Here is a 26,518-nt window from a genome sequence, read left to right as displayed (position 1 = left end):
ATAACCGCATTTATAGTTTTCTACAAATGCAATAAATCAAATGCCTCCATCACTCAACCAACGCTTAACGGTAACATTACCTAAGTCCTTATTGATATTACAAGATTAACGCATTCCTGCAGTAAAACCAAGCATGTCCGATAAACATCCTCAGATTTATTTCAGCTTCAAGAAGAAATGGGAATTACACTTCATGTGAACATCGTCCTATCCTTATTAGATGTTAAGCTGCGGTAAATTACAGTCCTTGTATAAAGCGTCCATTGTTTTTTCCAACCCACTTTTAACTTCCAACAAAATTACGCCCTCACTGCAACGATCGCCATCTAGTGGACAAACGACTACTTCCAATACTGAAAATGCAGCCATGATGATGATGATGAATATTTATTTTGGCTTTCTTTTTAATCCTACTGAATTTGTAATTATGTATCGGCCGCTCTAATACCCGATAGTATGTGGGTGCCTGTGTGTGTGCATGTGTATATGTGTGCACCGCCATTTACAGGCCAATGAGTGATTGGTGGTGGTCCCCGGGGACAAAATGAAATTTTTCCGTAAAAGTCTGGTGGGGCTACATACCCACCAAATTTCATGTACCCGGTGGTTCGGTTGTCCCGGTATCAATGACCAAAAATTCAGGGAGTAGATGACGGGAAAAATTCTTGAATTGTGTGCATGTGTGCGTGTACAAATTTATGTTTATGTGTGTGGGTGTGTGTGTGTGTGTGTGTGTATGTGCGTGCTTGTGTGTTTGCCTGCGTATGTGTGTTTGTGCATGTGCATGCATGCGTACAAAGTCAAAGTCAAAGTCAAAGTCAGCTTTATTGTCAATTTCTTCACATGTTCCAGACATACAAAGAGATCGAAATTACGTTTCTCACTATCCCACGGTGAAGACAAGACATATTTTACCAATTTAAGTCCACAGACAAACATAACATTCAAGTAAACAAAAAAGTAAGTAAATAAGTAAATATGGTTGAAATTGTGCATAGACAGTCAATAAAATACTAGTGCAAAGTCAGGCCAATAAAAGGCTTGGGTAGTTCTGTTTGACCTAAGTAATAAAGAAAGTGGCATAGTGGTGCAAGTTATGTAAGAGCAGCAGAAGTGTTGTGTTTTCAGGACAACAACACCAAGTTGTAAAGTGTACAAGTGTGCAAGTGTTCAAGTGTGCAAGTGGGAGAGTGCAGGCGGCCATTGTGAGTCCAATGTCCAGGATGTTATGTAGCTGAGGGTGGAGGGGGGAGGGAGGGAGAGAGTTCAGCATCCTTACAGCTTGGTGTATGAAGCTGTTGGTGAGTCTGGTAGTCTTGGGGCGCAGGCTTCTGTACCTCTTCCCAGAGGGCAGTAGATCAAACAGATTGTGAGCGGGGTGACTTGCATCACTCACAATTTTGGTCGACATTGGGGGTGAGGTGGGTGGTGTAAATGTCCTTCAGGGAGGGGAGTGAAGCACCAATGATCCTTCCAGCTGTGTTCACTATGCGCTGCAGGGCTTTCCTGTTGTATTCAGTGCAGCTTCCGCCCCCCACACAGCGATACAGCTGGAGAGGATGCTCTCAATGGTGCCTCAGTAGAATGTGGTCATGATGGCTGGTGGAGCACTTGCTCGCCTGAGTTTCCGCGAGGAAGTACAGGCGGCGCTGAGCTCTCTTCGCCAGTGATGCAGTGTTGGTGGTCCAGGAGAGGTCTTCACTGATGTGCACCCCCAGGAATTTGGTGCTGCTCGCTCTCTCCACCACAGCACCGTCGATGGTCAGTGGCAGGTGTTGGGTGTGACCTCTCCGGAAGTCAACAACAATCTCTTTGGTCTTGCTGGCGCTCAGCAGGAGGTTGTTGTCCCTGCACCACGTGGTCAGATGGTCGACCTCCAACCTGTATTGAGTCTCGTCAGCCCTTGGTGATGAGACCCACCAGAGTTGTGTCGCCAGCAAATTTCACTATGTGATTGTTGCTGTAGGTTGCAGTGCAGTCATCGTCCAGCAGGGTGAAGAGCAGCGGACTGAGCACGCAGCCTTGGGGCCCCTGTGCTCAGTGTGATGCTGCTTGAGGTATTGTTGCCAACACGCACTACTTGGGGCCTCTGACAGAGGAAGTCCAGTAGCCAGTTGCAGAGGTAGGTACTGAGTCCCAATTTGTCAAGTTTGCAGATGAGTTGTTGTGGTATTATGGTGTTGAATGCAGAACTGAAGTCTATAAACAGCAATCTCACATATGAGTCTCTTTTTTCCAGGTGGGTGAGGGCTGGGTGGAGGGGCAGAGCAGATTGCATCCTCTGTAGACCGCTTGGCTCGGTATGCAAACTGGAAGGGGTCCAGGGTGGGGGGAGAATGGCTTTGATATGTGACATGACAAACCGCCAAAGCACTTCATGATGATGGGTGTCAGTGCCACAGGGCGGTAGTCATTGAAGCAGGATGGAGCAGTTTTTCTTCGCACAGGTATGATGGTGGCAGCTTTGAAACATGATGGGACGATGGCTTGCTTCAGGGAAGTGTTAAAGATGTCTGTGAAGACATCCTTAAGCTCCCCAAGCAGTCCTTCAGCGCCACGACCTGGGATGTTGTCTGGACCTGTTGCCTTCTGGTGTTGATAGCAGCAAGTGTCCTCTTCACGCTGTCGGCAGAGAGGCACAGGGGCTGCTCATGTAGAGGGGGATGGGTCTTCTGTGGGCAGGTGCTGTTTTGTGCTTCAAAGCCGAGCAAAGAAGCGTTCAGGTTGTTGAGCAGAGGGATGTTGCTCTCACAGCTCTGTGGCCTTGGCTTGTAATCCGTGAGGGCCTGAATGCCCTGCCATAGGCTTTGTGCGTTCCTGCTGTCTTTGAAGTGGGTGGTTATCTTGTGAGTGTATTCCTTTTTTGCTTCCTTGATGCCACGGGACAGGTTGGCTCTCGCTGTTTTCATGCCAGCTTCATCCCCAGCTCTGTAGGCTTTGTCTCTGGCCCTCAGCAGCCTGAGGACATCCCCTGTCAGCCATGGCTTCCAGTTAGCCCGAGTGATGATGTCTTTTGTGTGGGTCACATCATCGATGCACTTGGTGATGTAAGAGGTTACAGTGTCTGTATACTCCTCTATGTCTGTCCGGTTGTTGTTGTAAGTGGCTGCCTGCTTAAACATTTCCCAGTCTGTTGTGTCAAAGCAGTCTTGAAGAGCATCGGAGGCTCCCTCAGGCCACACTTTTACCTGCTTACGAACCGGTTTGTTCGCTTTTACCCTTTGTCTGTATGCGGGCATTAGCATAACAGTGATATGGTCTGAAAGTCCAATGTGGGGGGAGGGGGTGGCTTTGTATGCTCCTTTGTGTGTAGTGTAGACCAGGTCCAGGATGTTATCTCCTCTTGTTGGAAAATCAACATGCTGGTGTAGCTTTGGAAGTACAGTTTTGAGATCAGCATGGTTAAAATCTCCAGTGAAGATGGTGAAACCGCCTGGGTGTGCCGCCTGTTGTTCACTGACAGCCTGGTACAGTTCACTAAGAGCCGCGTTCTTATCGCTGTTGTTGTTGGTAGTAGGGGATGTATACTGCGACTAGCAGAATCGCAGTAATTTCCCTTGGCAGGTAAAAAAGGGCGGCACTTTATGATCATAAACTCTGCCAGTGGTGAGCATTTTTTGCATACTACTACAGTGTCCCGCACCATTCGTCCACGGATGTAAACACAGATTCCTCCTCCTCGTGATTTACCTCCCCTTTACAATGGCCCTGTCTGCTCGATAGCATGCTAGCTGCTCCAGTTGTACAGCAGAGTCCGAATGTTGTCATTTAACCAAGTCTCAGTGAAGACGAGCACACAGCAGTTACTTACTGTCCGGTTCGTTGATCTCAGCAGTCGTATGTGATCCATTTTGTTGTCCAGTGATCGCATACATTTGCCAGGAGAATGGATGGTATGGCTGGGCGAGTTGGGCTGGCCGCTAGCCTGGCCCGGACGCCCTCAGCGCTTGCCCCTCTTCTGCTTCCTCACACCGCTTCGCCTGACGCTTTCGGGGAGGAGTAGCAGGCGAGTCCGGTGTTGTTGCAGGCGGGCGTAGTCCAAGTTCCTTTAGCGTCTCTGTTGCAAAGTCCAGAACGCTGCAAAACTTGCTTTTGCAGATGTCAATTAAAAACTGCCTGCTGTACTTGTAGTACGACGTAGTAAGACGAGACGAACACGTAAAACTTTCGGACAAACACTTTTAAACGAACAAAACACCGTGCGGTTGGGACAGAGAGAGGTAAAGTGCGTGTGTAATGCATACCCACATATGTCTACTGTGTGAGTATGTGTCATAATGATGATTACTGTAAATGTATGTGTGTGCGTGTGTATCTGTTTATGCACATGTGTGCACATGGAATGGGTTAACATGACCCCTGGAGGCAAACATCACGGAAAAAATTGGTCATCCTAGGCCCCTACAGTTCTCAAGATATTCACAGAGAACTGTGTCTGCCCTACCCTCCTTTCGGGGTCCAGTCCAGCGGGGGGCTACAGATCAAAACGAAGAATGACGGTTCCATGCTATCCATGTGGGGGTACATGCCCACCAAGTTTTGTGTACCCCCGTCTTTCAGTGTCCCGAAATCCTTGTTGGTGTATCGCCACTAAATGTACACATAAATTATTTTATTGTAAGGCCCCCATGAACGAAAGTACACAAAACTTGGCATGCATTCGGAGGGTGTCATAATGATCCTACACTTTTAATTTCGTGCAGTTTTGACCTTGTCAGCCAGAGATATTGTGATGAAAACACCTAATTTTTTGCTTTTAATTTTAACTAGATGGCTTATACATGAAATAAGTGGTAATGGGATGGGTTGACATGCCCCCTAAGACCAACATACATACAAAAGGTGGACCTCCTAGGCCCTACGGTTCTCGAGATATTCACAGAAAACTGTCTCAGGCCACCTACAGGCCAGTTGGTGTATAGTAACATAAATTAATTTATTGTGTGGCCCCCATGAACGGAATTCCACAAAAACTTGGCGTGCATACAGAGGCTGTCATAATGATCCTACACTTCCAATTTAAGTGCAGTTTTGACTATGTTAGGTCACAGATACCTTCAATTACAACACCTCATTTTTACTTTTTTGTGTTTAACTAGGTGGCTATATACATGAAATGAGTGGTTATGGAATGGGTTGACATGGCCCCTTGAGATCAACATACAAAAAAAATGGTCCTCCTAAACCCTACGGTTTTCGAGATATTCACAGAAAACTGTGTCTGCCCTACCCTCCTTTCGGGGTCCAGTCCAGCGGGATCAAAACGAAAAAAAGCGATGGTTCCATGCTATCCATGTGGGGTTACATGCCCACCAAGTTTCGTGTACCCCCGGTCTTTCAGTGTCCCGGAATCATTGACGGAAATTTGGGCATCTAAAAAAAAAAAAAAAAAAAAAAAAAAAAAAAAATCTGACTAAACCTATATGACCGCCCGGCCAAGCTCTTGCAGTCATAATTAGATCAAAGGTTAGATTTGGCATTGTGTAAACACAGAATATCAATGTCCTGTTACACTGTGTATTACAATGTAACTAATGATGTAGGTATAGTCTAATGGAATCAGTGCTATGGTGTGCATACAGACGCAGCCCTTTACTGGATACTGGACAAGACTGCAACATCAGGTGGGAGATAGGTATGCTAACAATGGACTAAAGCCAAGTGTGTTGTGAGGTTACGTCACTAGCACTGGGCTCAGGGGAGTAAGGTTTACACTCTCCAGTCCTTTGCTTTCCATCAAACTTATCCCAGAACACCCACCGAAAGTCCAAAACGAGCTTGCCGCAACACCAAAAGAACCTGTGCTCTGATGCAACGTTCTTGATTCTGCAAAATATCAAGCATGACAGGGAGCCATAGCAGCAAGAGGACTAAAAACCATGGATGCTACTGTAGCTTTAACACATGACTCAAAGGCCCAAGGGTATACGCTGCATACACAGCTATCTTCTTCTTAGGGCAAAATAAAACAATGCCCTGTTGTATAAGAGTAGGATTTTATAGGATTTAGGATGTGCGTTATTTACTTTCTAAGCTGCGGGTAAACTGTGAGCAGTAGTTCAGGTATGTCTGATGAAACGATAAATGATGCACATCAAATTCACTATCAATCCACTCTAACAGTTATTCGTTTTTAACCACATTTTTGAAAACAACACAACTAAACTCTAGCTGAGCCCATTAGTTTGCATCAGTTGGGACGGAAACCCCAAGGGGTCACTTGAATGCAACATAACGCTGAAAATACAATCCCTATTTTCATTTTTGTTGCCATTCACAACAGTTACAGGGGTCATGCCCCCTGCGACTTACCGATAAGGATGAGCATGCAGACCAGTAGGGCGATGAGTGCTCCGGGGCTGAGGGCTGCGGAGATGACATAGGCCGTGGCATTGCAGGACTGGATGGCCCCGTCCGGATCGCAGCCACACACGTGGATAGTCACGGTGCCCGTGCTGCTCAAGGCTGGAGGTCCACTGTCCACCACCAGGATGGGCAACAGGTACATGTTCTGTTCCTGCCTGTTGAACCCAGACCGCTGGGTCCTTATGCCGGCTGTATTATCTGGAGATTACAATGGAAATTCACAAGGTTAAGAGATGTACTAACTCCTGCATAAAGGTGCAGTATACAATGGTGCTAATTAGTAAACAGTGATGCAAATATTAATTTAAATATTAATATAATAGATTAAATATGCTAGAAGTTCAGGTCAAGTGAATGACATAGTCTGTAACTCACCAGGCAACAATATTAACCCTCAACTGTATTAGACCTCAATTCCTTATTATTGCATGTAGTGTTATTATGTGAATAGTTAAATAACTGTAAGACAAATCAGGTTCTTATAAGACATTTACATGAGATTTAGGACATTTGCGTGAGACTCAGGAAGTTATGACGAAACATGCTGGAGGAGAATCCACATGTGTATAGTGCAATGGAAATAGAACACAATCTAAGTTTAACGATGAACTGAAGAAAATGTTTCAACACACTCATTTAGTTTTTTTTCACCTGACTTCAATGTGTTTTTTACCCTTAACCATACAGTAGTTTATAATGAATAGAGTTTATGAGTCATACCTTATTCTCCTGTCATGCAACAATGACACTTTTATAAAATATCTTTTTGCCTCTTTAATAATGTATAGTTAGTGTTTCAGCCCTCCCTGAAGCTCACTTCTGAGACTTAATCCTTATGCTCCCCAGAACAGTAATTTAATTATATCCCAGGAGAGCTGCTCCATCAGTGACAAACTATTGTTTGTCTGTACTTCTAACAATGACTGAAAAGTTTTGTGCCATGAAAAAGCGTGATGTTTGTCCTCATGTGTCAAAGCTCAATAAGACAGAATGCAATGTGAAGCCGTGATGGTGAAAGGAAAAAGTGACAGATTGAATCTGACAGGCTGACAAATGTGTCCATGAAAACACAAGTAGAGAGGACAAAAAAGAGGTGGGATGATAAAAATGCCTCTGTGTATTTCTTTGTGTGTGCATGTGTGTGTGTGTGTGTGTGTGTGTGTGTGTGTGAGAGAGAGAGAGAGAGAGAGAGAGAGAGAGCCCCAGTGCAAGAATATGTTTGTGTGTGGATTTGTGTGTGTGTGAGTGTGTGTGCCCCAGTGCAAGAATATGTTTGTGTGTGTGTGACTGTGTGTGTGTGTGTGTGTGTGTGTGTGTGTGTGTGTGTGTGTGTGTGCTGGGGCCTGGGGGTGTTGAAGGCTTGTGAGACACTGTGTCAAGGCCTTGCACATGATTTTTTTTTTGTTTTCAAAAGTCTCCTTCACATATGACCCATGTCATTCATGACATTGCTTATGTGTTTGCTGAAATGTCATCCTGCTATGCAATTTCATGCCTTATTTTAGCTTGTGCTATGGTGTGTGTGTGTGTGTGTGTGTGTGTGTGTGTGTGTGTGTGTGTGTGTGTGTGTGTGTGTGTGCGTGTTTGTTTCTGCGTGTCTGTGTCTCTTTGTCTGTATGTGCCAGTGTGTTTTTGTGAGTGTATTCATGTGTGTGTGTGTGTGTGTGTGTGTTTGTTTCTGCGTGTCTGTGTCTCTTTGTCTGTATGTGCCAGTGTGTTTTTGTGAGTGTATTCATGTGTGTGTGTTTGTGTGTGTGTGTGTGTGTGTGTGTGTGTGTGTGTGTGTGTGTGTATGTTTGAGTGTGAATATATGCATCTGTGTGTATGCGTATGTATGTACAGTATGTGTGCGTCCACTTATACGTACTTCCACGAGTCTACAGTGTGTGTATGTGTGTGTATGTGTTATGTGTGTGTGAGTGTGTGTGTGTGTGTGTGTCTGTGTGTGTGTGTGAGTGTCTGCGTGCATGCGTGTGTGCAGAGTGACTGACTGCTAGCTGATGAGGGGTCCATGAGCCATTCTCGGAGGCCTTCACTAGGGCACGGGAGTGCCGACACAGCAGACCACGTGCTGACATTCCCCTGGCTCCCTCCCCTGACATTTTCATTGTGTCAGATCAATCTTGATTTACCCACGCGTCACATCCAGTTATGTACACATCTCTAAAGAGCTGTTTGCTAACAAATAAATCCTGTTTGGGTTGATGTGCTAGCGTTAGCAAAACAATGCTTACAAAAATAAATAAAAAAAACAGGAATGCATGGAAAATAACATGGACTCTATAGTATACATACTGTAGCTTCAATTGGTTTCTAGTCAGTTATGTTCAGACATGGTTCCAGATAGTGATTGCCTCTAAGCATGTGGTGAATATTGCAGCCTTAACCTAAGCAGAATTTGTTCATTTAGTGATGACTCACTGATATATTTCACCTTGAGAATATGCATCAAGCAAGCTATGACTCATATAAGAACAATTACCAAAGCATTATCACTACAACTGTCAAAAAAAGTGTTAATAATTCAGCGCATAAAGAATGCTCATAAAAGATTAAAACATTTTGCCCTTTGATGTGTGCAGTGAGGTAGTGTGCAAATCTTACCTTTGACATCCCAGAGGGTGAAATGGCGGTTGTTAGATGCCTCGGGTGCCAAAGTGAAGTAGAACCGATGACCGGACTGGGGTTCATCTTTATCCACCACACTGATGGTGTGAATAAGCTACAGGAAGCAACAAGAGACAAGAAAAGGAAAGATTTGGGAGAAGTGACAAAAAAGGGATTACGTTACAAAGTCATTCTCGGAAAATGACAACATCCTCATAACATAATCATCTTTTTCTTCTATAACTGCCAGCGCTTTAGACCACATCCCACCCACCCCCCTGTTGCTCCGCCTGATGAATTGAAATTCTTGGCTATAAATCAGTGCGGCGGCAGTCTCACACACGTGGGAAAGCGAGAGGGCGAGTGGGCCCCAGCATTTTACCAGTGCTTCAGCGCCACGCTTATTAAATTAGCTGATCATGTAAAACAACAGATGGGTGTACTTATAAAAAGGAGGGAACGGGATTGGGAGAGGGAAAACCACTTCAGGCAATCATCTTCAAAAATCCAACTTTCGCTTATTGCTCTTTTCTCATTATATGCTTGTCAATAGGCTCACAGAGAATTTATTTCACTCGTCGGGGAGTCGGAGCAAAATCCAAATTGGAAAATTAAGCAGCACTCGTCTTTTCTTTTTACCCCTAATTTCCAGCCGGGTGGAAGAGAGTCAAAAGGACACACACACGGGCACACATTACATGTGCGCGCACACACACCACCACCACACACACACACACACACACACACACAGACTGAAGGCACACAATTACACACTTTTTCAAATGAGGGGGTGGGGGGAAAGAGCAGAGGGAGGAATGCTGAAAGGCATTAAGCATACAGCACATACTCATATGCACTCTACACAAAAATGCCACCAAAAGGGCTCCATATTCTTAGCCAGTGTTTGTGTTCAAAGGGGCTTGGTATAACAAACAGCCATGGTCCTCACCCTGGCACATTTCACAATGATTAAAGCAAGCCATTTTGAGAGTGGCAAACAGTGGGTTTTAAGTCAGTCTCCTTGAGGACGTGATATCCCTGACTGGGCACACTGAGATGCTTCTGTGAATAAGTCCCTTGGGAATGAATCAGCCAGTTAGAAAGGACTGTAATATATTTTGTCTTCACTTTCCCCAAACCTCAGCTTGTTTGCTTGAAAAACTAAAAGTCTCTCTATTTCTCTGTCCACTATTTCTCTGACTAACTCCTCTTTGTTGGTCTCTCTCTACTTCAATTATTTCCCAACACTTTTTTTTTTAGGATTTTTTAAGGACCAGTTCACACTGAATAAAAACATAACATCTAATTAGAGCTACTATGTTGTTGTTTTTTTCAACTCTGACATATTGATGTTATGATGAAGTCTTCTGAAATAAATTTGGCTGTTATGTTATTCTTTTTCAACCAGTAGTAACAATGTAGTTGAAGAGAGCAGACCTTAAATAAAACTGAATATTTTTGATCTATGGAGTGTCTTAGACACAATTTCTTAAATTTCATCAGGTGATGCTCATCCTACCACATCCATCTTCAACAATGTATTTATTCTTACAATACAATGATGGGGGCTGTGGTGCATACCATGCTAGGGTCCAAGTGCCCACGGGAACCCAGGTTCGAGTCCGACCTGCGGTCATTTCCCGATTCCACCCCATCTCTCTCTCCCACTTGCTTCCTGTCATACTTCACTGTACTATCCAAATGAAGCCAAAAAGCCCAGAAAATATACTTAAAATATATAAATAAAAAATAATACAATTACTAAAACACATTTCACTTCTTTCAGTAGGTCTATATCCCTAGATTATTTTCAGCCACTGTTATGCACCTAGAGCATGTAGAATGAATCGAGTTTTACAGGTGTTCTCTTTGCACGGTTAATGGATATCCTTATTAGCCAAGTTGCCGATCAACACTCTCTTTTGTCAGTCAGGAGGCACAGATGCCAGAAAAATCGATGAGTGGCAAGCTAAGGACAGACACAGGTCAGACACAGACAGACAGTCCTCATTTTAACATTTTCTTTCCTCTGGGTTGTTTTCATTACTGGATGTGAAATGTGTCTGATTTTCTGCTTAAACATAGTAAGTTAGATAGAATGTTTTCCTAATTACTGTTTAAGACGACAGGTTGGCAAAAATCTTCGCAAGCTACGTAGCTGTTACAGTAACTGTTACAGTGACAGTACAGTCACTTTGAACAAACGTGTCTGTAAAAATACCATAACCATAACAGTAAGCTAACAGTCAAGATGAAGTTCAAGTTCAATTCAAGTAAATTGTGAAGATAGCTTGTGTACTTTGAGCATAATGAGCAACGCAAATTGCATCATTGGGTGCTACTTATTCCACTCTGCTCTGTCAGAAGCCAGTGTTAAGAGATTGGGCATGGACAACCCTGTTCAGTCCTTCACATTGTCCATCCAGTTCTTTCTCTGCCACCTAGGTCTAGTATGATTATTTGTATTCAAATGCAGGCTTTTGTGTACACACACACACACACACACACACACACACACACACACACACACACACACACACACACACAGAGAAACTACCCCTGAGTGACAAAGATGGCAATTCTTTTCAATCCCACTGATCCATTTTGTCCTTCCATTCCATTACCTTATTTCAATCTCAGAAACATGCAGCAAACAAGCCATAATCAATGGAAATTGGATCTATCACAGTTGTTCCCCCTTCAAGCCACGAAAAGACATAAGGGATCCTTTTGCTTTGGCTGAAGTAAGCAATGTGTTGACCGTGTCTGATCCAGAGTGTCATGAATGTTAATAAACTCCAATTGCTTGTGTCTACAGATGGGCCGCTGTCCTACAATTATTCCTTTCAGCAAAACAGTCTAAGCCAATTTAAAGATCAATTCTCAGGTGGCGGCCTGTCAGGTAAAAATTGCGTGGGGACCATAAACAAACCCTCAGTGTTGTCTTTCCTGTACAACAGCAAATGTATTTAAAAGTTCAGTGTAAGATTCAGACTTTTTTCTCTATATTTCATCTTGGCACAGAGCGCAAACAAGCAGACAGGGGCATACTGATGCCAGACACCTGCTGTGTGTATTCCCTATCTAACCCCCCGCATCAACGTGTTCATTTAATCCAGCCAGTAAACAACAAGACAAGTACTCTCGGCAACAAAGTCGGCATTGTTTTCCCGTCGTGACACTTTGAACTGACTATCTCCTGTTTGGTCTGTGAAAATAATGAAGGAAAAAAAAACATTAGCAAAGCCCAGGAACAAAACACAATATTTCATTATTTAAAAATGTTCATTGTTGGAGAGATAAAGAAATAAATAACAAAAACAGTGTCAAGGACAACAAATAGCGGTGATCTGAAATCTTCTGCATTGTCTGCAGTCCCTATGGCTTCCGGTCTACGCAGGAGAGAGAGAATGAGAGAAAGGATGTGTGGATGTGTGTGTGTGTGTTTGTTTATGTGTGTGTGTGTGTGTGTGTGTGTGTGTGTGTGAATGTGTATGCATGTGTGTGTGTGTGGGAGTGTATTGACTATAATGCAACTCCCCCAAGCACAATCGCCTAATTAGATTTCTATCAAGTGGTCCCCTCCCTGACCTGTGAGCTTCAGAGACCCTGGAAAGGAGGAGAAGAAGAGGATCCCATGTCCTGAAGGGCCAAGCCCGACTAAAGGGTCTGATGTCTGATGCTGTGTCTATGCATACATGTGTGGGAGAAAGTAAGGGGAGAAAAACAAAGCAGTAGTTTTACTGCCCCATGCCGATGAAGTAAGTAACATATTAAATTGTAAAATAATCAATCTGTTGGATGTAATAATCAAAGTGTTGGATTCAGAAAATGAATGGATTTATGTAAAATGTGTAGTATAACAGCTTGGTTTATATTAAAAAATTATTAATACTTTGAATGCCACGCTGTTTTCGGAAGCTTTGGCCCAGAGTGCCAGCAATCTAGATCATTGTTGACGATTTTTGTAGAGCCACAGCGTATTCTATGTTATAGCTATGGACACATACTATGACTCGTTTGAAAGGTGCGACTTTAAGCTCTCAGTGGGTACAAACCATTTATTATGACCGCCGCCGGCAGCTTAAGCGGGATTATATAGGTTTAGTCAGATTTTTTTTTTTTCTTTTTTTCTTTTTTAGATGCCCAAATTTCCGTCAATGATTCCCCGGACACTGAAAGACCGGGGTACACGAAAACTTGGTGGACATGTAACCCCACATGGATAGCATGGAACCATCGTTTTCGTTTTGATCTGTAGCCCCCCCCGCTGAATTGGACCCCAAAAGGGAGGGTAGGGCAGACAGTTTTCTGAATATCTCAAAACCGTAGGGTTTAGGGGAGGACCATTTTTTTTTGTATGTTGATCTCAAGGGGCCATGTCAACCCATTCCATAACCACTCATTTCATGTATAGCGCCACCCTAGTTAAACACAAAAAAAAAGTAAAAATGAGGTGGTGTAATTGAAGGTATCTGTGACCTAACATAGTCAAAACTGCACAAAATTGGAAGTGTAGGATCATTATGACACCCTATGTATGCACGCCAAGTTTTGTGGAATTCCGCTCATGGGGGCCACACAATTGTCATTTTTCGTTTTCATCTGCAGCCCCCCACTGGACTGGACCCCCGAAAGGAGGGTAGGGCAGACACAGTTCTCTGTGAATCTTTTTTTATGGTATGTTGGTCTCAAGGGCCCACATCAACCTGGCTCATAATCACTCATTTGTGATTTGCCCCGGTAAAAAAATGAAAATCAGTAGGATTAAAAAGAAAGCCAAAATAAATATTCATCATCATCATCATGGCTGCATTTTCAGTATTGGCGGCTGAAGTAGTCGTTTGTCCACTAGATGGCGATCGTTGCAGTGAGACGTAATTTTGTTGGAAGTTAAAAGTGGGTTGGAAAAAAAACAATGGACGCTTCATACAAGGACTGTAATTTACCGCAGCTTAACATCTAATAAGGATAGGGCGATGTTCACATGAAGTGTAATTCCCATTTCTTCTTGAAGCCGAAATAAATCTGAGGATGTTTATATCGGACATGCTTGGTTTTTACTGCAGGTACGTTAATCTTGTAATATCAATAAGGACCTAGGTAATGTTACCATTAGCGTTGGTTGAGTGATGGAGGCATTTGATTGATTGCATTTGTAGAAAACTATAAATGCGGTTATACCAAGCAAATTGATAGCAGCACTGTTTGTATCTTTCGACTGTCATTTATTGCACGTGCTACAAAATCATTCTGTGCAATGGAAGATTTACCAACGTTACACCGGTCTGATACAGTTTTGCCTATACATGCGTGAGACTGAGACGCCTGTTTATTTTGTTTTAAGTGCATGCAGGGTGTGAGAGGGGAATCGATGTGCTTTGATTACAGCTTGGTAGTTGTAGTCTGTGAAATTAAAAAAAAAGCGGTGTGTGAAGTATCCAAACAATGACACCTTCATTTCATTATGGCTGCTTTAGCAAAACACCTTAAGCTACTGTGTAGTGGGTCCCATTGAGAAGTGGCTACTTCATTTTATGCTTTCCTTGACTCATGGAGCTGCGTGAATGTTATTACAACTTTTCGCCACGATATGACAGTTTAAGTCCCGCTTGATACTGTAAGCATGAAGCCATTGGTTTCAAAGGAGATTTTATTTGTGTCGCCAGCATAGCCTATTGACAATTTATGTTGTAAATAGGCCTACCTTATAATCCTACCTGTAGCTTAGGGAAGCTAACAACTTTCTATTAGGATCTAGTTTGTTAGTTACCGCTTTTGTCATAACTCCCTGATGCATTTTTGCATTTAGAATAGCCAGAGCGTGTATATCTCAATCGGAAAAATTAAACAATATCGGTGCCTATGGACTAGGCTGGGTGAGCCTGATCTGCCCGCTATTTATTTTTTTGATTTCTTAAAAAGATTGAGCTTGGTCTGATGAAAGCCAGACTAGCCATGGACCTCAGTTAAACAATGCAAGGGAACATGAATCAGCCTATATTTGCACTAACAATAACGGACAAAAAAGCTCTTCAACTTTGGCCCGTTAAAATGTGTATGAACAGTCTAGCGACGATTTCATCAAGGCCCATTTGGACATGTCAGTTATTTGCACCACTGGTTAGATGTAAAACAGCATTTCGTTTCAGACTAGGCTACTGTTACTTAATTTGTGCATTAACAATAACGTTTCAGACTACTGTTACTTAATTTGTGCATTGACAATAAAGTATTACATGAACTAAAGATGACTAAAATCTTATGTAGAAGAAGAAACATTCACAAAAATCCATCCATCCAAAAATGACCTTTGTTTTTGATAGCTGTTGAAAACGGCATGGAACTGACAGAGATGTTTTTGTTTATAAATACATAAAAAATAAATAAATAAATAAATAACATTATGCTGATACCTTTTGCTTTTCCCAAATACAGTGTAGCCTACAGGTGTAAGTGACCTTTCATCAATCCAGTTGCAATGGATGAACTGTGATGAACTGCCCTACTTGTGATTGTTTAGAGATTTTAAAGGTTTTATAACAATTCTACATCTTCTTTGGCTATTCTACAATCTATTCACCTTTTCAGCACCAGTAGGGTACTTTCTGTGCAGCCGCACACACACACTCAGGCATGCCAAACAAGCATACACAAAAGTTTCAAGAGTGGGGGATGGAGTAAAATATGGAGACAAATTGAAGTGTGATTTATTTTCGCGGAACGGATGTACAGGACTGAGCGGCGGTCATATTTTGTACAGCTATGCGGTACATCTAGTTTCTACATGCCTCTGTTCCTGAGGATCCCAAGCTAAAGAGTGGCTAGTTTTCATCAAAATCCCGTTTTTTTTCTAGAAATTGAGATATCGCGTCTTTTTTGAAATATGAAGTGTTGCTTGTAACGTTTCTGAGAAGTAACCTAGCGAGACCTGGCGAGACTGCCACCTACACTGTAGTGATAAACTCACGAAAATAAATGGCCTGGTTTCGACCTGACGTGCATGCGTCACTGATTCAACCCAAAGCGGCAACCATCAAAAGCCGAGTTATGATAAAATGTCCAGATCGTGCGTTTTTGATTGTCATCTATTTCAGTTGTATTCATCATAGAGTTCCAAAAATGTGAGGTTATTACTAAACTAGACGTACTGCAAAGCGGTATAAAATATGACCGCCGCTCAGTCCTGCACATTCTCTCCGCAAAAATAAAATCACACTTGTCAATTTGTCTCCATCTCCTACTCCATCTCCGGCTCTTGCAATTTTTGTGTAAGTACATGAGTGTGTGCATGTGTGCGTTTGCTTTTGTGTATATGTGTGTTTTCGCTTGTGAGTGTGTGTGGAGATAATAATGGTGTGTGTGTGTGTGTGTGTGTGTCTGCTTGCCTGCATGTGTGTGTGTTTTATGTGTCTGTGTGTTTGCTTGTGAGTGGGTGTGTGGGGGTAATGGTGTGTGTGTGTGTCAGAAAACAGAAATTCACAGAAAACTGTTTTCGGCCATCTACAGGCCAGTTGGTGTACAGTCACTAAATTTACACATAAATTAATTTATTTTATGCCCCCCATGAAAGGAATTCCACGAAACTTTGCATGCATTCAGAGGATGTCAGGAATGTCCAATTTTGTGCACTTTTGACCCTGTCAGCCAGAGATACCTGCGATTACAACTACCACCTAATTTTTGCATTTTCATTTTTAACTAGGTGGGGCTATACATCAAATTAAGGGTTATGGGATAGGCTGACATGGCCCCTTGACCAACACACCAAAAACATGTGGTCCTCCTAGGCCCTACGGTTCTCGAGATATTCATAGAAAACTGTGTCCGCCCTACCTTCCTTTCGGGGGTCGGATCTCTGGATCAATTGGTTCTGTGTCATCCTTGTGGGGCTACATGCCCAACAAGTTTCGTGCACCCTGGTCTTTCAGTTTCAGAATCATTGACACAAAATGACTGGAAAAATATTGATTGAAAATAAAAAATCATAATCACAAAAAAAAAAACTCTGACTAAACCTATATGACCGCCGCTTTGACCGTCAAAATAATGTGAAAACATACATGAAACTACATGATTCTATGATGTGTGTGTGATTGTGTATGCATGTGTATGTATATATGTGTGTGTGTATGCGTGTGTGTGTTGGCATGCATGTAAGTGTATGCGTGTGTGCGTGTGTGTGTGTCTGTGTGCATGTGTATGTGTGTCATGATGAGTGTAGAGTATATTTGCAAGTGCATAGTGGGGCTTTCGAGAGGCTTAACATTAGTCATGTGGCTGTGTGTGTCCCAGGGGAGGACGAAACCCTTGCGATCTGTCACAGGGACCCAGGCAGCCTTGTTTGATATCTTGTGTGGAGTTGACAGGCCCATCGTCCCCAGGCCACTCTTAGTATTTGCCTTTCCACCCGGCCTTTTCCTGCACACATGGCACTATATGATACCTGTCCCTTTGTATCTAATCAGCCAAATATCCAAAATACCACGGGGACATGGACAGAAGCGTTGCACCATCAAAGTTGCTTCATATGTCAATCAGAGGAGGGCAGTCAAGGAGAATGGGGGTAGGATGGAGAGAGATGGGGGGAGGAGCAGAGAGAGAGAGATGGAAGAAGAGAGAAAGTGAGAAGGGGAGAGGGACAGAGAGAGAGAGATAGAGAGAGAGAGACTTCCTGGGTGAAAGGACGGTCCATGTCACAGACCTCATGCTAGTCCCAGTGCTGTGAGCTCTGATTTGCACTGAGTGGGAGCCATGCTCCATTCCACAGGTCAGAAATCAGACATGATAAAGGACACCGCAGCTCTTTTATTTTGTCTTTATCGCACCAGCGGCCTTTGGCAGCCGCCTGTGAAGAAAAGCCGCCCGATCACTCGAGGGTGACTAATAACATCATTAACTCCCCGCCCCTCCCCCTCATCCCCTCGCCCCAAAACCCTTGATTGAAAGAACACCCCCTGCTTGTGCGGCGCTTCGCTGCCGATCATCATAAGATCACAACAGGACGAGCCGTCAGTTTCTCCATCTCATGCATTCACCTGAAGGAAGGGCGCCGGAGCTGGCGAACCTGAATGCAAAATATGTTTTTTTTTTTTTATTATTATTATTATTATTTGCCATGTCTGCATGACAGTCACACCAGCGCGAGGAAGTGTGTCCCAGATCCAAAGCTGCTTATCCGGTGTCGCCTAAGTCCTTTATTTGTGTCTCCAGCCATTTTTCTTCCCAGATTTGTTCCTCCCTTAAACACAAACAAATACGCTGTGTTGTCATCCTTCAAATGGGATCAAACCCCATGCATTTAAAGGCTTTAGCTAATCTGATTTCACTGTCCTGTCATCAGACCTGAGCTGTGAGGCGAAACACACTGAGAGGATGAGTGCTAACATGGAGCATTGAGCTGAATGACTTGGAGCCTTCTAATTGGGCTTACTGTGGATATTGTTTTGTGTACGGTTTCTTAAATGACTCAACACGTCACTGATTAGAAATGCACGGTCGGCTATGTCTTGTGAAGCTTCACAGATGAGCGCCATCACCACACAGGAAAATACTTGTGCGTGCTGTCAAGTGTCTCCATGGCAGGTGAGGTGAATGTGTCACATTGGATAGCAGGAAACTGGAAAGCACAAAAATCAGCAAAACAGCTACCAAATATGTTTCTCTCTCTTTTATTGAGTTGTTAGCTTTTAAAACACTTTTCAAAGCAGCATATTGGCACTTTGGAGAACATGGAGTTCACTGACCACAATATTTCCATAAATCAAATCATACTTCAAGCCAGCATTAATTTTCAGAGTAAACTTACATACACAAACATTTTCATCACCTACTCTTTTGGCTCTTGTACTAGCGACATAATAACAGGAGATGGCCAGTACATGCAGCTTGGTCGCCAGGTGTAGGAGGTAATTACATAGTTTTTTTTCCTCAGGAGTGTGTTTTCTACCCACATTATCACCTTGATTAATTATGTACCTGAGAATAGAAAAAATGTCTGTTCACTGCCTTTCAACAACTACCCCCTCTCTCTCTCTGCTTCCCCTCCAGACAATTTACTGTATAAATAGAAGGCTTCAAGGACTGGCTGGTTAACACCCCCACAATTCATGGGCCCAAGCTACTGGTCATCATGAAGCCATTACCCATACCCAGTATAATAGGTAGAAGGCAAAGGAGAACAAAATACTGCCCTGTGCTAATGAAGGCTATGTATTAAATTAACCTATCAGTATATTGCAGGTTGCTGTGCCCTTTAGGCAACAAAGGGAGGCCTTTTTTCATTCTTCACTTTAAATACGCTAATGGACGTTGTGTTTTTTTCCACCTCACTGATTTCCAGCTTAAAAGAGGAAAGGGGGAATGAAATTACTGACTTGGTGGATTATCACTTAGAAAAATCAATATCAAGGAAGCTTTGTTGTGGTTTTAAGGGGCATCACAACCTTGTGATATATAGCGGTGATTCTGCTAATATGTACAATCTGTTTGGTGATTGTACAGTCACAGAAAAAAACATAACGCTGAGTCTTTCTTGTAAGGCTCTTTTTTTTACATTTTTATATTTCCAAGGTCACAGGAGTGAAAAACTCAAACTAAGATGAACAAATGACAAAGCAGTCAGTCCTTGCAAATGTGTGCTCACACTTCTGTCCAGATAAAATGATGCATGTGAACTTCAGCACAGTTCTAAACTATTTTCTTGCAATTTGTCCAATACAAAAGAACAGAGACATTTTTGTTTGTTCACATGAAATGTATGTCAGAGCCCTTGACCTTCCCAACGTCATTTCAAGGCCAAAGCCCAGAAGCATGTCAGAACACTGACAATGTGTTCAATGTGACTTTTCAATGTTCAATATTCACTAAACCCAGGTCAGGTGGAATGAAAAAAAAAAGAAAGAAAGAAGAAACACTGCCTCAAAGAGCTCCCATACTGTATAAGGCACGTCATGCTTTCTCATTTCCCATTCTCCAATAAATACATCGGGAGATACTAAAAGGAACAAACCTCTGGCAAATGGGTGTGGGGCGAGTTTTGCAGGTTGATGATTATGTGGAGAGGGTTAATGTGAGGTCTCGTATGGAGAAGCCCAGGCTGAAGAGGAGGATCTGTCTGGAGACCTGGTATGCCAGCACAGTGGGCGGCTAGCCCTGAAAAGCACTGGGACTAAGGAGACGACTTCAGTCTCATTACAGCAGTTAGTGTAGGAGGCCTTGGCTTGAAGTTGTGCCTTTCCATTTTTTTGTAATTATTTTAAAAACCTTACACATTGTAATTGGCTTCAATTGGGCTGGGAGCTGTTGATCGGAAATAGGCTGAAAGTGCCTTGATGACTTTGAATTTTCTGGGCAAAAGGAATACACATGAAAGGACAACAATACCTCATGGTGAGCACAATCTACTTTAAAAAAGGGAAATAAGTGGGTGAGGGCATCTACCCAAATGCAGTATCCCACTATATGTGCTCCAGAACACGCGGCTGCTTCTTGGCACTTCCAAAACCAACATTTGACAGCGCGGTTCCATGGATTAATGAGCTTGGCTATGTCACTTTGGAACCGCCAACAAATTGCACACTTTCTTGCTCATTCACTCGTTCATTACACAAAATTCCGCTGTACTCACACAGAATACATTTATTTAAGGCCATACAACAAAGTGTTATCCAGTGCACCAAACCATGAATCCTATAGCAATGTCGGCAGCTGGGAAAAATGAGTTTATAAATTGCCTTTGGAACAAAATGTCAGACAGATCATTTTTTTCAATTGAACAGGGTCCAAACTAGGGGCCATGGAAATAATGAAACAATTCTGACAAGAAGGGAAAGCAATTGGCTTTGTACTAAAACTGACACAAACTGATTGTTCTGCATTGCTTTCAGACCAGGCTTTGAGCAGTACGCGTTCTCAAGTCCCAGTTTACAGAATCAGTTTGTTGCAGCGGGAACGAGAAGAGTCTGAATCCTTGTATAATGAGGGGGAAACAGTAAACAACCTGCTGTATCAAAATATCCTATGGATGGGATGTAGGTATCTACATGTGTAACCAAAATATTGAGAGGACTTGTCAAGAACTTTATTTTGTTCAGATTGTTGTAAGAAATTACTATATTCCCTGACTGAGCACATGAGATTCATGGTAAACCATCATCTCCTAAATAGTGTACTTATCAAGATAACAAGCCAAAGGTTCATGCTCTAGCCTCACCTAGATACCTGGGGCCAGGAAGAAAACTCAGGTGTGAATAACACCAACCAACTGAGAACCACCTGAGGCCAGGTGGAGAGATAAACATCATTGTATAGAACAACCACAGGTTGCCAGACTTATTTTCATTAGAAGCCTAATTAATTAACATTAGGGGGTAAGGGGTGGCTTGAAACAGTATGGCTGTTTGAGAGGCTGATTGTTCTGACGTACTTCGCTGAATCCAGAGTGTTTCACATGTTTTGGTACTGTTCTTCACTGGAACAAAGGCTGAATGCTGCATCCACCAAAAGAGACATGTTTGTGGTGTCACTGTGAGTTGCAGTGACAGAGATTGATTCCGGCTATTTTCCTACCTGGCCTGGTTTGGCATCTTCACAAATGGAGGCCTCGTAAGGGGTTGCTAGTTCAGGAGGGTTGTCGTTGACGTCAAGGATTCGGATGCTGACGGCAGACTGGGACGCCTGAGCGGGGTTACCTGTAGGAGACAGAGATGAGCATCAAAGCCCATGAACATCCAATCAAACATCTAAAAGAGAGGCCCCTCGTCTGGCAACACCAGGGAACGTCCAGACAACATCTAACAAACCCCCTTAAGCCCTAGACAATGAGATTAAAAGATTACTCTGGATTTACAACACAAATTTTTCTCATACATTGCGTAACATGAAATGCACACGGTAAAGTCCTTCAAAAGGTGTAGTTAATTAAAAAGTTTGACTTGACTTGGGTACTTGCATTCCAAAACAGCTTCACCTTTTTCTACAATATAAACAGGAATGTTACATTAAGTTGCCAGTCAGTGTTTGTCTCACTTACACTTGTCACTCCCAATAACCCCAAATTGTCTAAATCCATTCAGCAAGTCCATTCAACAAACTAGAAAACCCAATCCATAACCTAAGGCAAAGTCCAGCATTCCCATAACATTATAATTTGTTGATTCCCTGACTGAAAAAATATGAGTGGCCACACAATGTAGGCCCTGGTGGGAGTCAGGAAAGCCAGCTTTAAAAAGAACCTGGCTGCTAATATGGTCAAATAGTAGATCAATGCAATGGATCCAGCAACACAATAACAACCACTAGCACTTTGCAACGGATGTCTCAAATGCTTATGAAACTCACCTGTTGAAACACAGTAGTGTCAACAAGTAGGAAAATAAGCGCCTACTATAGAAAGCCTTAAATATCATTAATGGTATATACGGTAAGGTAAGTTAAGGGTAAATGTATTTATATAGCGCACAGTGGCTACTCAAATCACTTCATATAGACACAAATAAAGACAACATCAATAATAAGTCCATGAGCAATCGTGACTCTTGGCATTGATCAACACACAGCACCATGGCATTCTTGAACAGTCCAACCGTAGCTAACAATGGGCTGTGTACAGTATTATGTATTTACAACCCAGAAAGCATCATGATAAAGCCGAAAACTTTCTCTTGTTAATTTTACATCCAAATATTTTTTTTCAGATATACAGTCCACAGCAGAGGTGTTATATTCCTTGTGCTATAGATAGGAGATATAGGAGAGGTGTTATATTACTTGTGCTATAGGTAGGAGATATAGGAGAGGTGTTATATTCCTTGTGCTATAGATAGGAGATATAGGAGAGGTGTTATATTACTTGTGCTATAGGTAGGAGATATAGGAGAGGTGTTATATTACTTGTGCTATAGATAGGAGATATACTTGTAGGAGAGGTGTTATATTACTTGTGCTATAGATTTCCCACAGTGGTCAATAAACAACCAAGCCCTGTTTACCATCAAAAAACAAAATCACCAACAAAGCAATCTTTGTGGGCAAAAACCATCATTCACAGAGTAGCCTTTGAGAGCATTTCCCTGGGATATCAGGCTTATGAACAAACGTGGCCTTGAATACAGGTTGTGCTAGCTTGAATAAGCCTTAACAATTGCTGTCAATGTCAGTTGCCATGAGGGGTTTTAAGTATCTGCCATATAGCTGCACTAACAGAGCCCTAGGGCAATGTATTAGCTACCATTGTGTTACAGTAATCATGGTTGCTCATATCATGTCTCTTTGTAATGTTATCTTTACATTAGAGTATATAAAACGTACACCATTGGTGGCAGTACATGAAGACACTTTATTTGCTCACTTTTTTAAGAGGCCAGAATAAACATACAATACAGTCTCATATTTTTTCTTTTATTATTATTTGGCATGTCAGCTCTTAAAATATTCAATTCTATGACAATTAATTCAATTGTGGCATGGACTGTTACAGCACTGTACATTATAACAGCTTTCATGACGATACAGTAGTAAAATGTATTACTGGAAACCTAACACTGTGTGTGAGTCACATGAGATTTAAGACATTAGAACTAAATTTCCATCCATATTTCCAGATTCAAATCTGGTTTGGGAATTTCACATGACCACCACACTATGTCATAAATTAATTTATGCATCCCATTTTCAAATTGAGCTTCAATATAAAATGATATGCACTCCTTAATTTTAATTATTTGAGTGCACAATTGTGAATATCTCCATAATGTAAATATAAATTGAATCAAGTAATAATAGCTTACTAATTTATTTGATCATGGTAATGTTAATATTTAGAAAAGAAAAAAAGAACGGACTTGGAATATATTCTTCCTGAGAAGTTCTTTGAGGGCCATATCTGAATGAAAGTGTTAATGTAATTTCAACCCACTCCAAATTAGGTGCACACACACACTAATTACAGCCCTCTATAGAGAGTCAACTTATCCTGGCAATTCATTTTCATTTCTGGATATTCAATTAAGTCAGATATGTTTTAATTGGCATCAGGCTACTAGTTAAGCTCATGTTATGAAATGTGTCTTAATATTTTCTATTTTTATTTGTAATGGAGATTAATTTGAAATCCATTATGATGAATATGAATGTCCATAATGAACATCTATGAACCTGAATGCCTGAATGAATATTTGCTGGACATAATCCTTTGAGACAATAGTACGGACAGTACGTACAGTACACTTCAATACACCGAGAGCATCTGCTGGAGACTCATATTCTATTCACAGGGAGAATAAGAATATGTGAGATATCTAATGTTGACAATCTTTTTAATTATAGCCCACAGTGCATACTCTCCTTTTTTTTTAAGTAACACTCTATTCTACTGTTAATCATTTGGCACTTTTGTTTCTTCCACTGACTATCCAGTGAGTAGATCTATGGAGTAGGAAAAAAAACATCAGATGATGGGCAGCAAATCATTTGCTGTATAATTCAGCCAAAGGAAAAACCTACTGGCTGGTTGGCACGTCCCTGAGCAAAAAAAGTTAATTTGCTCCCAAGGAAAGTAGATCTGGGGCTAAATTTATCTTGGATGTTACTGTCCCCGATATTAAGAAAAGGGATTTAACCAGATTACAGGGATGTGGAGCATCTGCCACGTGCTCACCAGATGTTGGAGGGCCACATGTCTTCATGACGTATTATGGCTGTGACAATGTATTTTATTTCATTTGAGGGTGCCACCCTATCTGCTGTACGAGCCGGAGAGAGATGCCGATAAACTGATAAACAAGGGGAAGATTGTGTGCAAAGGTGCAGGAGGGACCAGGAAGACACATGCGGCAGCCAAACAGTGCGGAGTCTGAAGCCCCAGGGGGTTATGCAATCAGGTTGGCGTGGAGCCGCTATGAAGTCTCCCAGTCAGATTCCCTGTGATTCGCCTTCATATCGCTTAACACATTCACACTGGAGTCGCTGGCCCCTCCAGAAACACACACACACACACACACACACACACACACACACACACACAGACAAACACACACACAGACAAACACACACACAAACAAAAACAAACGCACACACTCACACGCACACAAACACACAAGTAACAACAGATCTGAAACAAATCAACTAGTGCTGTCAGTTAAACGCGTTTTTAACGGCGTTAACGTAAACCTATTTTAACGGCGTCAATTTTTTATCGTGAGATTTTACCGAACGTTCTTTTTGGTGTAACAAACTTTGTAGTTTTTTCACAAGCTGTTGCAACAACTAGTAACGTTAGAACAACTACAACACCACACTGGATCTAGCTTGACCGTGCTGCATGTACACGCCCCCTTTTAGGGGAAAGGGAGCTGTTTGGATAATGGAAACCTGTGCTGCATAGAAGTGGGGAGCAAAAAGGGGTTATACTTACTAAATTTTAAAAACAAACGTGAATAATATCTGTGTGTTTATGGGATTAATGTGACCATTATGTTCCTATTTTTTGCTCTTTCCAGTTTAACCTACTAACAGGAGTGTCACGAATGTAGGCACAGTCAAACTGCCCGTGGCTGACTATAACTAAGTTCGGCAAGCTTAACTTTACATGTCATAACATCAACTAAACATAAGTCACACATTCATTCTATCACTTGTAATATGAACGTAGCCTTTTTCCTACAACTAGGTGAGATAATTGGCTATGCCTGTTGTACTGAAGTTCCACAGTTAGCTAGCTAGCAAGCTAACCGTTTTACATGGGATATGGTAAGTGTAGCTAGTACGTGCTGAATGGGTTGTAATGTAGCCTACATAGTTTCGACATGAGTAAGTTACATACACATAATTCTTTATAACTGCCGTGTTAGTAAAATTATTGAATGGCCTGTAAATTAATAACTAGATGTAACGTCAAGGTGTGATTAGGCTATTGTCTTTCCCATTAGAATAAATGATATAGCCTATGTATGTTAACTTGTTTTCCGCTAAAATGGGGCGTGATGCAGATTAAATGTAGCCTATCTTTATGATGATGCGCCTTTAGTAGGCTACGTAAAGGCATGCTGCACACACTTGTTTGGGCTTACGAGCCGGCCAAAGAGTAGATTCGTACAATAGGTAAACACCAACGCAGTTCTGAACTCCCGGTCAGCTGAATGGTGTTTTAAATTGCTGTGGACACCGATGCCGACATGGGTGCAATGCACTCTGTACATTAGATTCCATTCTTTTCAATACAACTCTGCACACCAGCATCGCACATTGCCGCCGTGTTAATCACGATTCAGTTATTTGGTCGACGCTGCTCCATAAAATCCATTGTTCATCCAGTGTTTGCGTGTTAAAAACTTCGGCGCTGATGTGTGTGGCAAGTGACAGTGCTCCATAGACTGTAGGCCTATAAAATGGCAGTGCACTCATGTCGAAAAGTTCCTTATCTCAAAATGAATATAGTATTTTATGTTTGTTATGCCCTTTATTAGGCTATATAATATTATTATATTTCTGAAGAATATATTGTGTTGCCTCAGGTCTGCTGCACATCTTTTGAAATTTGATTTGA

General features: G+C 42.1%; 1 protein-coding gene across 2 annotated transcripts in view; it reads right to left on the bottom strand.

The window, feature by feature from the left end:
- The window catches only part of LOC125301968 (cadherin-22-like), a 143,206-nt gene that overhangs the window by 13,248 nt on the left and 103,440 nt on the right, over positions 1–26,518 (bottom strand). For both annotated transcript variants that reach the window (XM_048254869.1, XM_048254870.1), the window contains 3 exons: positions 21,544–21,665; positions 8,971–9,088; positions 6,313–6,564 (listed from right to left, as the gene is read on the bottom strand). In XM_048254869.1, the coding sequence (XP_048110826.1) occupies positions 6,313–6,564; positions 8,971–9,088; positions 21,544–21,665 (492 nt within the window). The remainder of the gene's footprint in view (positions 1–6,312; positions 6,565–8,970; positions 9,089–21,543; positions 21,666–26,518) is intronic.

This window comes from Alosa alosa, chromosome 10, assembly GCF_017589495.1.
Source record: "Alosa alosa isolate M-15738 ecotype Scorff River chromosome 10, AALO_Geno_1.1, whole genome shotgun sequence".
In the NCBI taxonomy this organism is placed as follows: Eukaryota; Metazoa; Chordata; class Actinopteri; order Clupeiformes; family Clupeidae; genus Alosa; species Alosa alosa.
The sequence above is the reverse complement of the archived record's forward strand: the minus strand, read 5'-3'. Positions and strand labels throughout refer to the sequence as shown.